This window comes from Platalea leucorodia (genome assembly GCF_965183815.1).
Source record: "Platalea leucorodia genome assembly, chromosome: 3".
NCBI lineage: Eukaryota > Metazoa > Chordata > Aves > Pelecaniformes > Threskiornithidae > Platalea > Platalea leucorodia.
The window spans coordinates 53,884,371-53,898,414 of NC_138825.1; the positions used below are offsets into that span (position 1 = coordinate 53,884,371).

The window sequence follows — 14,044 nt, forward strand, 5'->3', positions numbered from 1 at the left end:
CAGGGCATTAAAAAAGAAAAGCAACCTTCTAGATGTTTGAAGCTGCAGTTGTTGGTGGCACTCTGCTAACCACTAATGCCTCACTCGTCGCTCTGACTGCGCCACTGTTGAAATGCGCCTGTGATAAATTTAACTGTGATTATCTCCCCTCCTTCTCCCCCAGCAGTAGATGAGGGTTTTAGCTTTCAGGATGAAGGCTGTGGTTGCAGCACTAGCTGGTAGAGGCGTCCTCAATGAAGGCCTGAAGGCTTTGGCAGGCAGAGGGCCATGTGCTTGCTCCAGAGCTGCTCTCCAGGCTTCCTCCTGCGCTTTCCTTCCCCTCTGCCCAGCCTGAGGCAAACCCCAGTGCCTCCGCACAGCCCTGCTTGGTCTGTGTGGGGAGAGCTGGGAGGGTTGGCTGCTCCTGTTGGCTTAGTAAGGTCTGTTGCTGTTCAGAGTGCGTGTGTGTATATACGTATAGGGAGTGGGTAGGAGAGTTGCATCTAGAGCTTTTAGCTCCTCCTCTGTCCCATTTTGTGGTACTTAAAGTCAGATGGTGGTTAAGTACTTTGCTGCTGTAGCTGGTGGACAGGGAGGAAGAGACTCCTTCCACGCAGGAGCTGTCCCCTTTGGGGCTCCAAGTATTTGATATATTGACATACAGGCTTTGGAGTGCTCTGGGTTCCTCTTCTGCTGTTGAGGGGATCGTTCTTATTCTTTATTAGTGTGTACCCTGGCCAGAGATTGTTAGCAGAAGTACATTTAACTAACATAAGCCAGAATGGATACCTATGGAAGTGTGCTCAAAATTAAATCAACCTACATAACTGCAATTAAGAATGAAATTCTCTAGGTTTTCCATTCCTCCTGCCTACCTCTTCTAGTTTGAAAAGAATGTATCAGAAGACACTTTCTAAGGAATCCCTGTGTGATTTAGAAAGAAGCTTTGAGATGTTTCTGTTCTTGGAGGTGCAAACTGATAATTGACAAAATGAGTGACAGGAAAAGGTACAAGTAAACTGTTTTATTCATATGCTTACCGAAGCTATTGCTTCCCAAGCTTTGGATTGCATCCTGGCACGTGGAGGGCAGGCGAACGAGATGTGTTTTGGAGGCAGTGCCTTTTCCTGCAGCAGTTCCCAATGCTGCAGGGTGTGCTGAGGGCAGTGCTCTGTCCTGGGTGGAGTTGCCCACCAGCAGCCACAGCCACTTGGCCACTGGGCTGAGCCCAGGCTCCCCAGTCTGTCCCACTGAAGCAGGGCAATGCCTGCTGCCAGGGCAAGTGGTATTGAGAACTGTAAACCACCAGCATAGCTGCTTGGAGGGGCTGGGGTGGCAGAGGTGATGGTCCCTCTCCTGTGCTTGGGCTTGCACGCTGCCACTCGGGGCTCAGTGCAGGGCTCCTACTGATACAGACGTTGTACCCCAGCATACAAGCACACAAGCGTTGAGCCATGCATCTGTCATAGATTGATCGGGATTTGTTTTATGAAGGTGCCCATGAATGGGGAGGAACCCTCTTTCAGAAGGTGTTCTCAGCATCTTAAATGAGAAGCAAAATGCAGAAGGCTCCTACATCTCCTGTGGACCTGCTGTCACTCCTCTGGGCTGCTGGAAATAGGTGGCCCAGGATGTTTTGTGAAAGGGGGGTGCTGGTTCTGTGTCGTGGTTCGGTTTCACAGGTACGACTATAATGTAAACAACACTTTTGGAAGAATAACGTGCTCCACAGGTTTTCTCGGTATTTACATTCAAAATATTCCCTTCAGTATCTATACAAGAGAAAAAGGGATCCCCCCGCCCCTGAAGATAAAAGAGAAACTTGAAAAAGTGTAACTAAAATTGTGGAGATTCTTGAAAGGTGTCACAATTTGTTATCTACAGTTGGTGCTGTTATTTCTTTTGCAGGATGAGTCAGTTGGTTATTTGCAGCAGCCACAGACATGCTGTTTTACAAGAACTGTGTGTGTCAAATGCAGCATGGCTGAAGCGCTGCATGCTGGAAGGGCTTGGTATTGGAGCTGCTGGTGTGAGCACTGAGAGAGTATCTGTGCGTTATCCGTACTGCAGTGCTCCAACAGCTGCCATGCTCAAAACTATGTTCCTCTTCCACAGTAGTGAGGGCAGTTACTGTACTGCTAATTCCCTTTTCAGGAGAAAGCTTCATGCTGACATGAACCTGCTGTATGAAAGGAGGTTTCAATAGAAATGCTAAAAACTCTTTGTTATCGATCTGAAGTTGCTTTGGGTTTCCTGGAAGTAGGGGTTAAATTAATGACCAGTTTCCGTCAAAATGCAACAGGCACTTGAAATGTTACTTTCTGTTTAAGTTCCTGTCGTTGCCTTTTCAGCATCCTTCTGCGTAGCATTGCCCTCTAAGCTCTCTTGTTTGCTTGCTCAAGCAAGCATTGTGTGGTCTGCTAATTCAAACCATGTTTGTCAGGCCAGTGAAAAAAGGTCCTGTCATGTTGTTGTGGTGAAATAAAACATCCTGAAAAAAATTACGGGGTGTTAATGTCCCACAGCATGAGAAGCACTTAACTAGAAGCTCATTAGAGCAGTGTTATAAAGGGTAGGGCTAGAGGGGTAACGCAGGAACCCTGCAGAAGAGTGCGCTCCTCCTCTAGGAAGCAGAAGGCTCTTGGCTCATGAGTGATGGAGAAGGAAGGTGAAGGAGGAACTCTATCTCCTTGTTCTGCTCCTGTAAGAAATCCTCTAGGTTGGTTTTTTCTTCCTCCATGAAACAAGCCTTTCTCTGCAGACTTGTCTGGAAGAGTGGAAGTTCAGAGCAGGGTTAACCAGGGCCTACTTGGAACAAAGCTAGAAGGAGGGAGGCTGATGAAAAAGAAGCCAGTTTCCTCTTCTCAGAGTCAAGGCATTCAAGGCTCTTGGAAGGCTCCCAGAAGGCAAAGAAGAAATGGAAACCAATCTCATTCTAGACTGCCTTACATACAGGGGATTTTTATAATTAAAGGATGTTGCCCTCCGCTCCCATTATTGTTTGCCTCTGTGAACTTTAATTTTACTTTGAACCCACTGCTGACTTCATACGTGCTGGGGCTGCGATAGAGAAGTGATCTTAGGTATTTATGAGCTCACCTTCAAATGAACGGATACAGTTCTCTGTGTGGTTTTTTTAAATTTTTTTCCCCTACCTCTGTGCTTTCTCACTTTCCCGTTCCCTGCTGCGTGGACTCAGTTATTAATGGGTAGTGTTTATTGTATGAAGTGTGGCATTCAGACCTTTTCTTCTACAAGGACTGAGTTGCCATCTAAGCTCCCATCTTTCTGAAAACTGTTAAAGCTTGTCATGTGTTGAGCCTAGCCTTGTTCTTCTCCATGCGTTGCAATACATGGGCAAGCATAAAACCACGTGATTTGTACTTTCTAGACTAATACTTAGGCTTCATTCTACTTCTGTCTTCCCACTGTAGTTTCAGCTGGTCTGTTTGGCTGGTCTTTTTATCTTACATGATGATAAGAAGACTAGGCAGCCAGCCAGCTGCTGTTGAACTATAATAGAGCCAGTGGTATGTACAAAATTTGATTACTGCTGTCAACACCAGAGTGAATAAAAGAGAGCACATACTCCAGTCAGAGAGCTGCTAAATAAATGGCCTATTGAATTTAGTAGTAGTAGGAATAAGACCATCATCTTCTCCTAATGAATGAAGGGGTGTATGGGTAGACTGTGCTAGTGTGTTGGACTCTTGAGTTTGTTTGAAAAAGCAAAAAATCCTCTTTTTGCTTTCTTGGAAAATTACTTCCCCAAAAGCTTCCATTTCTCTCTTGCTTATCAGCTTTTGTGGTTAATGCATGGATTTCACGCTCAGTACTCTAGATTTTGGCAGAGGCCATAGCTTCACTTTTAAAAACTAAGCTTAAAAAAAAAAATATTCCTGCCATCCTAAAGTTAACTTCTTTGCAGATAGGTTCTGAAATGAAACTTATTGATTTTAATAATTCTATCTCCATTTAGGTAAGAGATGTTTAAATTAAAACCAAGCAAAACCTCCCCTTTATTAAGTTAATAAATATTCTCAGTATATATTCTGAAATGTTGGATTTCCAAAGTAAAACTTGCTGTTAGAGAAAAGTGGTTTCTCTGATGTACATGATGGAGTTGCTGATGGGAGGCAGAGCTTGAGAGCTGCGGTTCTCTGGAAGCTCTCTGGTGAATGAGTGGTTTCCCTCAGCCCCTCTAATATCTTCATGTTGAAGTTCAAGAGACTGGTGGAGGCTCAGAGAGATTGGTGTTTCTCTAACTGCTCTCACTGACCACACACCCTTCCTTTATTGAGGAGTGGGAAACCCAGAAGTGTTGTTACAAACTAGCTAACTCCTGAAACTTGTATGTATCCTTCAGTCTTGGCAAGTGTCCGATGGAGAGAGTCTTAATTCATTTGTGTATGGGCCTTCTCTTGGAGTGGCAGGGACCAAGGTGAGATGAGGTATTGGATCAACAGGAGAGCACTCTTGAGGAGTGCAGACCAGTCTCGCCAAGACCTGAAAAAAGGGAGTTCAGGTGCTGTTGGTAAGACTTCTGGCGTATGTGCATGGCCGCCCGCTAATTGTCATCGTATGCTTGGCGGAGTTGGCAGTGTCTTTTTGTTGTGTGCTTGTGAAGTGCTTGGCACGGTAAGGTTTATATTTGTATTTGCTATGGCAAAATACATCATCCTTGTTTGCTTCTAAAATAGGAATCCTAGCTTTAAAACTTTATTACCTTTTCACATTTCTCTTGTTTCTGTGATCCACATAAATGTTTGGATACAGATGTCTGGTTTAGCCCCCTGAATGTATGGTTGTCTTTATTCAGGGAAATGAAACTTTTGTGTGCGTCTTTCAGGCTTTTGTGTGTCTTTCAGGCTTCAACTTTGAGCAATTCTTAAAATTGGAAAAAAAACCTCTAACCCACAAACCAAAATAAGACTAACTCCTGCCCCCAGTAAAATTTAAAGAAAAATCTTATCTTGATTTCTGTCCGCACACCTCCCCCCCCGCCCAGTAGTGTCTGTCTGGTATGTAACACAGTAAACTGTCCCAACTGAATATTAATGGAGCGAGGAGAGCTGTATTTAGAACAGTTGTCTGATAGCATGATATAACAAGACAGACAAATCAAATAGCATCTGTCTCTCTGCTTTTGAAACCAATTCTCCTGCATACGGCTCCTTTCTGGTCATAGCGCCTGTACTTCTGTGTATATCTCCTTTTGCATTACTTTTTTGTGACTATTGGAATTCTGTACAGTTCAATATCCTGAAGTGTGTAATCTGGAATCGCACGTCTTTCATTAGTACAGAATTCGGAGTCCTCTCAATTTGATTATAGAGTTGGCAACAGGTCGAGGGATTGGATTCGCCTTCTGTATCGGTGGTAAACACAGTTTAAAGGCCCACTTGTAAAATAACTCTGATGCTATTATAGCCTTGCGCTATTAACCTTCTGCTTTACTGGGCTGTGGTCTGTCTCGTTTGGAATTACTGCACAGTGGAAATGGCATGCCTAATCGCAGTTTTTATGATTTTTGACATGGAGGTTTATTTGTAGAACTGTTTATGCCGAAATCTTGTGTTAAAATTTTCTTGTGCTCTTTTGAAAGGCCATTGAAAGATGTGGATGCTCACCGTGCAGAGTTGTTCTGGTTTCATGTTCTATAGAACGTGTAGAAAAAGTGTTATGGTAAGACTGCAATCTTTTTGCAAAGTAAATGCTAAAAATATTTGGGATTTTTAAAATGAGTATGGTATTTGACCAGAGAGGTTGATTTGAACAGAAAAGGAAAATTGCCACCTTCTTTCCTGCTTTCTGTACGTAGAATTTAACTTGCCAGTGCTTTGAAAGCTGGAGTGTCCTTCTGTTTTCATAAGAAGTAGCAAAGCAGCATGTTCATCTGTTTTTAAAGAAGAAAAAAATAATCTCAATTACCTTAAAGTCTGTTACTTGTTTACATGCAGCCTTTTAAAAGGTTTGTTTCCTGAATGGTTTTGTCAGTCACTGTGTGGCTGAATGTGTCGAACCCTCCGAGGAAAACCAGTGCTTCCCTCCCCCTCGAATCCCGGCATGCAGTTCTTGCGCGGGTACTAGCGTGCACTTCCTCTGCATCTTCACTTTCCTGTTTTTCAAAGACTGAGCTTGATCATGAGCGTTCAAACAGCCAAAAAAGTTGTGTGGAAAAAGTACAAAGTCGCTGCGCCTTGGGATACTGATGGGCAGACCTGTTACCCTCTGCTGGGTGAGTGCATGCTTACCTATGTTTTCAAGGCTGTGGTGGATAAAAGGATCCAGCCATGTGGGGTCTGTTTTTATCTTCTACACCTGATGCAAGCTGCTTTTCTTAACTTAGCTCTAGTTTACCGACTCTAACAGGAGCAGGTTGTGGAAGGCATGGCAGGAAACAGCCCAGGGAAAGGCTGTTTTCTGTGGCGCTGCTCCATTGCAAGCGCTCTGCGAGCCCTGGCTGCGTCACACCTCCAGCCGCAAGATCCTCTTGGTAACGCTTGTGTCTTGGGCTTCCCTTCCACCTATAACATGTTAACTTTTTCATGGCGTAAGTTTTATTGCTTTTCTGTCTGATTGCAAGTCTTAGTACCCTAATTGTCTTAAACTAGGCATGAAGTTATGGTGATTTCAGTGTTTAATTGTGTTTTTATTCTCTGTAGTTCTGCTTACTGTGTCTTCTGGGACTTTTCAATGTATATACTTATAACAGCACCTTCACCTTTCACAATTTTTTTTTTTTTTTCCATTTTGGTGGTATCTCCAGGGTTCTCCTGTAAGTTGGAAAGAATATTTTTTGGGGAGGGGTGCTTTGGAGGAGAAGAAATTGGGGATGTTTCCTTTTCTTTCTGCTATGCTTCCCCACCTGTCCTAATTGAAATTTCATGGATTGACTGTTCTGCTGTCTTGTGACCAGGGCCAAATAAGCTAGATTGGCATGGTAAAGGCAATTTGAGGTTTCCTAGTACCTGTAAACATGCTATTTAGATACAGTAATTGACAGATGGGGGGTGATTATTTTGTGAATTGGTGTCAAAACTTCATGGATGCAGAACCTGCTGATCAGTACAGAATTTGGTCCATTTGACTTGACTTTTGATGTGGGTTTTTTTGGTACAAAGCTGGAGTCTGAATATGGGTTTCTAGAAAGAGAAACGAAAAATCCTCTTAAGATGTAGCAGTGTAATGGCTAATTTTAGAATAAAATGATGGGCTGGGACTCTGGTCTCATGTGTGCTTGCTTCTAGAACAATGAGGTGGACTTGGATATATGCCAGCATAGTTGAGAGCAGAAACTATTCCTTTATGGCGCAGTCCGAACTCTGTTAAAACTGACAAAAATGTCAAGAAAACTCAGTAATGTGAGTGGAGTTGCTTTTGACTGACTCTGGAAAGCTCACTAAATTACAGGTCGGAGAGATCTGGTGTTCTTCAAAATCTGCATATATTCAACCTTCTAACGAGGTACAGCTGCAATTGATCACTCTTGGAAAGTTAGAAGTAGGAGAATATCAGTTTGCTTGGTTTTTAACCTGGGCCATTTTTCAGGGAAAATGTTTGTTCTGGCTCTGTGTGTGTCGGTGTGGGTTTTTTAGGACTATTTCTTGGATTTTTTTCCTTTCTTCTTTTATCGTTGTATATTAAAGAGCATAAACTTGTGGCAAGTGTTATAACCAGCCATGCAATTAACTGATGAACGCTGCAGTTGGGAAAACCTCTAAAATGTTAATCTATGGGATAACAGGGGGGAGGTCAATCTCTTTGAGGTTTTCTGTCTCTGTCCTTCGGGTGTTTTTAACATGTAAGTGCCAGTGTGTGTACACAGATAATATTTGGTGATATCTGTGTGTCTGTGGATGATTTCTCTGACTGTGCCTGCCCTAACTGGGGCTAGGCTGAGGTGTAAATCTCTGAGTTGAGTAGCAGTTACTTGGTTGCTCAGGTGCTTTATATGATTGAGCAGAGTGTGCTTAGTGACTGTTTCTTAAGGCCTGTTTAACTCCCTATGAACTGAGAGCTTTTGTTTTTAAAAGCATGTATATCATGGCTGGTATATTACAATTATAATTTTTCTTAATCAAGCACCAAGATTTTTCCATGAAATTACTTGCATTATAATGTTCCTAGCTCTTCATAAAGTGTAGGACTGTAGATTTGCTTTCCAGGAGAGTGACAGTCTCACACACTGTTACCTGCTCGCTCACTCTGAGCAAAAAATCTGAAAAAAGGCAGAAGGTGAGAGGCATGGAAAGGAAAACAAGAGAAAGAAAAACTGAAGGTAAAATAAATTAAATCTGAGAGGAGGGAAGAGCCTTTCTCTGAGAGGACAGAATTTTCAATGATGCAGTACTGGAAATATTCAAGGAGGAAAAAAGGGGTGGAAAAGTTGGGAGGGGTGTGTGTGTAATCGTTTCTTCATGTCCTTCGTTTTTCACATGAATTCAAAATGCAAATAACGGGGAGCCTTTTGAGAAGTTTAAGAAGCACCTCATGTGCAGCTCTGCCTAGAAGGTTTAGGGATGATTTGTTTTCCTGTAAATGCTGTGGTGTCGGCAGAGGTACAGCTTTGGTTTTGTTGGCTGGCTGCTTCTTGTGAGAATTGGTGGGGGCTGGAGGAAGGGAGGTTGAAGCTTGTATTTGATAAAGTATGTGAATGTAAATGACTTAGTTTAGGTGAAGCCAAAATGGATAAGACTCTTCTGACCTCTGAAGCCTAAACAACATGAGCACGTTTAGTCAGAGATTGGTTTATGGCCTAAAACATACTAAATAATAATTTAGCTCATTTAGTGGGATGTCCTTCTTTATAAATGTCTGATCTCTCTTAATAACCTTTTAGGCTCTCAAGTCAGTGATAGGTGCCGGGGGTGTGGTGGCACTGGTAGGCTGCGTGGTGCCTAACTGGAGCCAAAGCTGGATCTTTATCTGGGAGGGGGGAAAAAAAGAAGAGATCTCCTACTTTCTTCACCTGTTCAAAGAAATGCGCTCTCTTGTTCATTGCTGTTCCATGTCGTGGGAGATAATTTATATTCTTCCAGGAAACCTTCTGAAATTGTTCCAGGAAAACTATTGGGCTATTTTGTGTTTATATATACACATATTCTACCAGTGCAGCAGCATTTGATGTGATTATTTTTCGACTTATTTTTTTTTTCTATTTCAGTTGCCTCATTACCCAGATGGATGTCACTGTCATTTGAGGGGAGGCTACTTACCCTATATTAAGGAGGCAGAAAAAGATGCCAGTTCTGTGAAACCTTCTGAAAGGGGTTGCCCTGTGGCACTGTCAATTCTTGAAGCCAATAAAGCACTCTGCAGTAATTGAATAATTATGTTAGCATCTTAGCAATATGCCACTACATATTATTTTATTATCTTTTCATACAGTTGTCAACAGAAGCAAAAGAGATCAATTTACATTTTATTGTGTGAGCTAATTGCTGTGCAGCCCCCACCCCAGTGATTAAAAGGAGTGGTGGGTTTTTTATAGCAGTAGGAAATAATGGCAGCGACATGACTGAGGCATTTTACAAACCGATAGTACAGCGTACCTTTTGAAACCCTATGTTTAGCTCCTGCTCCCATTTGGGTCTCCCTTCCTTCTTGCTCAGATAGCCTCCCTTCGGAAATCTCAGGAGCGCTCACCTCCAAATGAAAAGCTTCCTTTCAGGAGGAAAGGAATTTATCTTTGTTCCCACAAGATATATGCACTGATAGCAGCTTGAAATTACTTAATCATGAGACCACAAGCTATTACAATAGTAAAAACCAATATTTACTGTATTGTTCATGTTACTGTAAGTAGTTGTGAAGCCCTGGGTTGGTTAGTTTGCTTAGTAGAGCTGTGCTGCACTTCAAATCTGTTTGATTTGAAACAACTCTGGCTTTTAAACACATGAAGATGGTATATTTCCCTTTTGGCAGCAGGTGATGAAGGATGTGTTCTGAAATACAGCATAGTTGTAGATGAAATGCATAAGAACGGTGATTACATTGTATTACATGGTCGCCTCTTGAGTCTTTATGTGAACTGTTTTTCAGCTTCTCAAGAACTTTTTTTTAAACTCTTCCTATGTATATTAAATTATTAAATGCACACGCATACTGAGAAAGTGAAAAATATTTTTCTGCTGTCTTGTAGTACGGTCCCTGTGGTAATTTTCAGGGGAGATTTTTGCTGCTGGATGCAGGCCGTGTCCCTCTGCATTGTGTCGGACGGAGCGGTGCCTGTGACTCACTTCTGCCGTATGGGGAAACCATGTTCCCTCTGGCCGGTGAATAATCTGCCGCTGGTTCACTTTCATGTTTTCACTGAAATGTTCTGACCCTTAACTGGAGGGCTCCATATGCTTCCTGCCCTGTCCCTGATGAATAGGGCAGGAATTGGCAGGGGTACGGCCTGCTATGTGACCTAATTCGTGTGGCGTCTGGGTGGAGCGCGCTCTAATCTTTGTGAAGCCAGCGGCTGAGAAAGCGAATTGCGGTAATTCCCTGGCTGATCCTTCCAGCAGGTAAAAAGCATGCTTGTGCTGCAGGGGAAGGAGATGCCTTGTACTCCAACACTGGTTACGTGCTGAGATGAATTTCTAAGCGTTCAGAAAAGCAGTGAACAAACGGTTCAAGGGTTCTCCACAGAAATTTGGAAATGTGGTGGCTGACTTCTGCGCTGTGCGGGGTGACAGTCAACAGCTTTCCCCTTGTGTCTGCCCAGATCAAACCCGGCAGGCAGCAGTGTGCACTGACAGCTTTCTGTAATATTTGACAGTTGAAAGAGCATTTAGTATCGCTTGTGCAGATGGAAGCGGGATGGTTGTATCTGTCTTGCTAAATTTTGCTACAGTGTGGATTTCATGCTGCAGTTATGAAATAGCTCCTTTTTATTGAGATAAAATATTGTTCAGGCTTGCTTAACTGTTCTGTATCTGATTAACTTGAATTATGGCCTGGGATACACTAACTTAGAGTAGTGTTCAGTTGTGTGTCTGGAATACAAGGAGTTCTGGGCAGATACTGAAACCGTGACCATGTCAAAGATCACGTTTTTCCCATTGTTCTGGTAAACTGACTAACGGGGGAGTGCATCAAGTTTTTTAGCTATGAGGCTAACTTCGTAATGAAACAGCGTGTGATGACCAGGCTGGTCCTGTTCCTGCCCGTCCCCTCTTGTGCTGGTGACTGGTTCCAGCCCAGCGCTTTTGCAGGTTTGACCCTGAGCTGCGCGTCCGTCCCCCCCCCAGCCGGGCTTCAGGACTGCCTGCCTCCGGTCAAAGAGAGAACCGTGCTGGGTTTCCTGAGCTGCGGAAGTGGAGTCCTTCCTATCACTTACTTTTCTCTTAGCTATACTTTTCCCCTACTAGAATTGTACAGCTCAATCATTTTAAGCTTTAGATTATTTTAAAAGGTTCTTAGCTAGTTTAATACCTTGTAACATTAAATATTTTTAAAGCAATTCATAAACCACTCTGTGCAGACCATGGAAATTAACACCTGCTCACAGCTCAGCTATAGTAAAATCAATATTTACTTGGCCTGTGTGACCTAAGTCTTTTCATATATAAGGAAAATATTTATTTCCACTGCTGTTTTTAAGGTAGCAGAGAGATAGTAAAGTTGATACTTTCTGAAAGTAGAACAATAGATCCCCTCTAAATAAAGCTACTTTCTCTCTCATACATACAGTCCATATACAGATACTTGTTAAATTCCTGTCAGGCATACCCCTTTTTAAAAACTTACTTGCTATTTCTCCACTCCAAACCCAGAAAGCAAACAAATAAGGTTATGATCTTTTTAGTTGCTGAAATAAATTTAAACTTGGAATTGAATATTTGAAAGCTAATCTGTATAACTAAATAATATCCACTTTATTTTCTCTGAGTTTCTATAATGTAGGTCGTGCATTATATTTTTTGACTGAAGAATTTGTTACTAATTCTTGTTGTAGTTTTCGTTTCAGTGAATAAGTTTTAAGCTTCAGCTTGCTGATGACAAATTGGGACTGAAGGTTATACACTGGGATTCTTAGCACTCTGTAAAAGAAAGGCAGAAAATGCTGTCACCTGATGTCTCACCATCTTTCCTGTATCTGTTGCCTTGGAATCTCATGTGAGCATTCCTTATCTAATCTACAAGAAGTAACTCCAGTAGCTTTTAAAAAAAAAAAAGTTCCAAGCATAGGTTGCACAGGTGACTTTCTTGTGGGGACATGCCTCAACCTTTTGTTTAGTAATCTTGAATGTGTGTAGGGTCTCCCACAATGATTAAGCTCATTTCTCAGCTTAATAAAAATGAGAGAAAGTGTTGTTCAAGAACTTCAGTATCAAATGATGACTTACTGATAGCGTACTTTGCTGTAGTAAGCGAGCAGTAAATGTGCTGGGCAATTAAATAGAAGCAAGTATTTTATCCTTTTTGGTTTTGACCTGTGGACAGAACTGATTATATGAAAGTTAATGTTAACAGCAAGAGTTGCAAGTGCTAATACCTAGACAGGATTAAACCAATTGCAGTATACCTCCTATATTTTTTAGTTAATTCTGATGTAGTTTCGTTTCTGTCTTTTAATATAGTCAAGTGGTATATTCTTGAAAATAATCAGTCTGTTCCTGTTTCAATGCACAGCACCAGCCTCCTATTGGAGGTGTTTTTGAGTAGCTTATCCATCAGTGACTAAGGGGGAAAAAAAGTGCTCGTTTTAACCAAGTCATTTTATTGCTTTTGCAATTGAAAGAGAAACCAAGATATGCTGACAATGCAAGATATGTTACCCTTGTGAGATACTTCATTTTGGCAATGGATGAATATCAGAAAGCAGTGCTGTTCAATTCATTGTTAGAATCAAATGATTTATACGAGTGATAACGTGCAGTGCTATAATACACTTTCCTTGTATGTAGAGCATCCATCTTGTTTCTCTGGTTTGGAGGTTTTTGTGTGTTTGGTGGTTGTGGTGGGGTTTTTTTTGTGTTTTTTTTTTTTTTTTTTTTTTTTTTTAATAGCAATAAAAATAGCTTCAAGAGTGGTGCCCTCAGGAGTTGAGCTGCAATTATTTTATGGCCAGGTAAACTAGTTTGCTATCTTATCTGACATTCTTCCCTGAGCTATGTGGAAACATTTTTCAGTATAAATTGCAGTAAGTATGCCTTACTGCTGTTAACATTGTCTTTAATGACTCTGCAGAACAGTTTTGCTGTTCAGCCCCTGTGGTGGGTTGACCTTGGCTGGCTGCCAGATGCCCACCCAGCTGCTCCCTCACTTCCTTTTCTCAACAGGACAGGAGGAGAAAATAAGATGGAAAAGCTCGTAGGCCGAGACAAGGACAGGGATGTTGCTCACTGGTTACAATCATGGGCAAAGCAGACTTGACTGAGGGGAAAATGGTTTTAATTTATTGACAATTATAAATCAAATAGGATGGTGAGAAACAAAGACAAAAACTAAAACACCTTCTCCCTACCTCTCTCCTTCTTCCCAGGCTCAACTTTACTCCTTCACTCCTGAATCCTTGCCTTCTTCCCCTAGTGGGAATGAAAAGGCCTGCTTATTTAAATTATGTCTTAAAATAGAATTGTTTTTTTATTTGTGAGAAAAGCTGGCGTTTCTGGGCAGACGTGTGCAGCCAACCCTCAGCAAGAGCATGAGCTGAAAAACCTATGGTCCAAAAATTTCCAGATGGTAAAAATGGACTCTTGGTCTGAAACAAACTTTATAGCTGAAAATAATTCAAAATATGATTTATCAAATATGCTAATGCTTGTGGGAGCAAGGTTTGGCTTCCTCGTACCTTCCTTTACGGGGTGTGACTCTAAAACCAACACAAATTTAAACCCATGTTAAGGCAAGCAGACTTGCATTAAATATTTGCAGCATCTTGGAAACAGTCCTGCTCAGCTGCTAAGTGAGTGCAATGTTCTGCTGTTCTGTGTGCAAACACTACTCTGTTTTTAATGGCATCAACAGCCAGCATAAGCAGAAGTAGTGGATGTTTTCTAGCCCCTTTTGCTGATGTCTTGGCGTGGCATTCCTTATTCCTGCTCACTGCCCTGTCTCCCATCCTCTCTGC

At 42.0% G+C, this 14,044-nt stretch overlaps 1 protein-coding gene across 4 annotated transcripts in view; it reads left to right on the forward strand.

Annotated features, from left to right (window-relative positions):
• UTRN (utrophin) overlaps positions 1-14,044 on the forward strand; it is a gene marked incomplete at its 5' end in the record, with an annotated part of 401,089 nt that overhangs the window by 29,698 nt on the left and 357,347 nt on the right. Inside the window, one exon of one of the 4 annotated variants that reach the window (XM_082306871.1) lies at positions 6,124-6,217. The exons of the other annotated variants lie outside the window; for them this stretch is intronic. Within the exon in view, the coding sequence (XP_082162997.1) occupies positions 6,124-6,217 (94 nt within the window). Of the gene's footprint in view, positions 1-6,123; positions 6,218-14,044 lie in introns of those variants that run through there. 4 annotated transcript variants of the gene reach the window in all.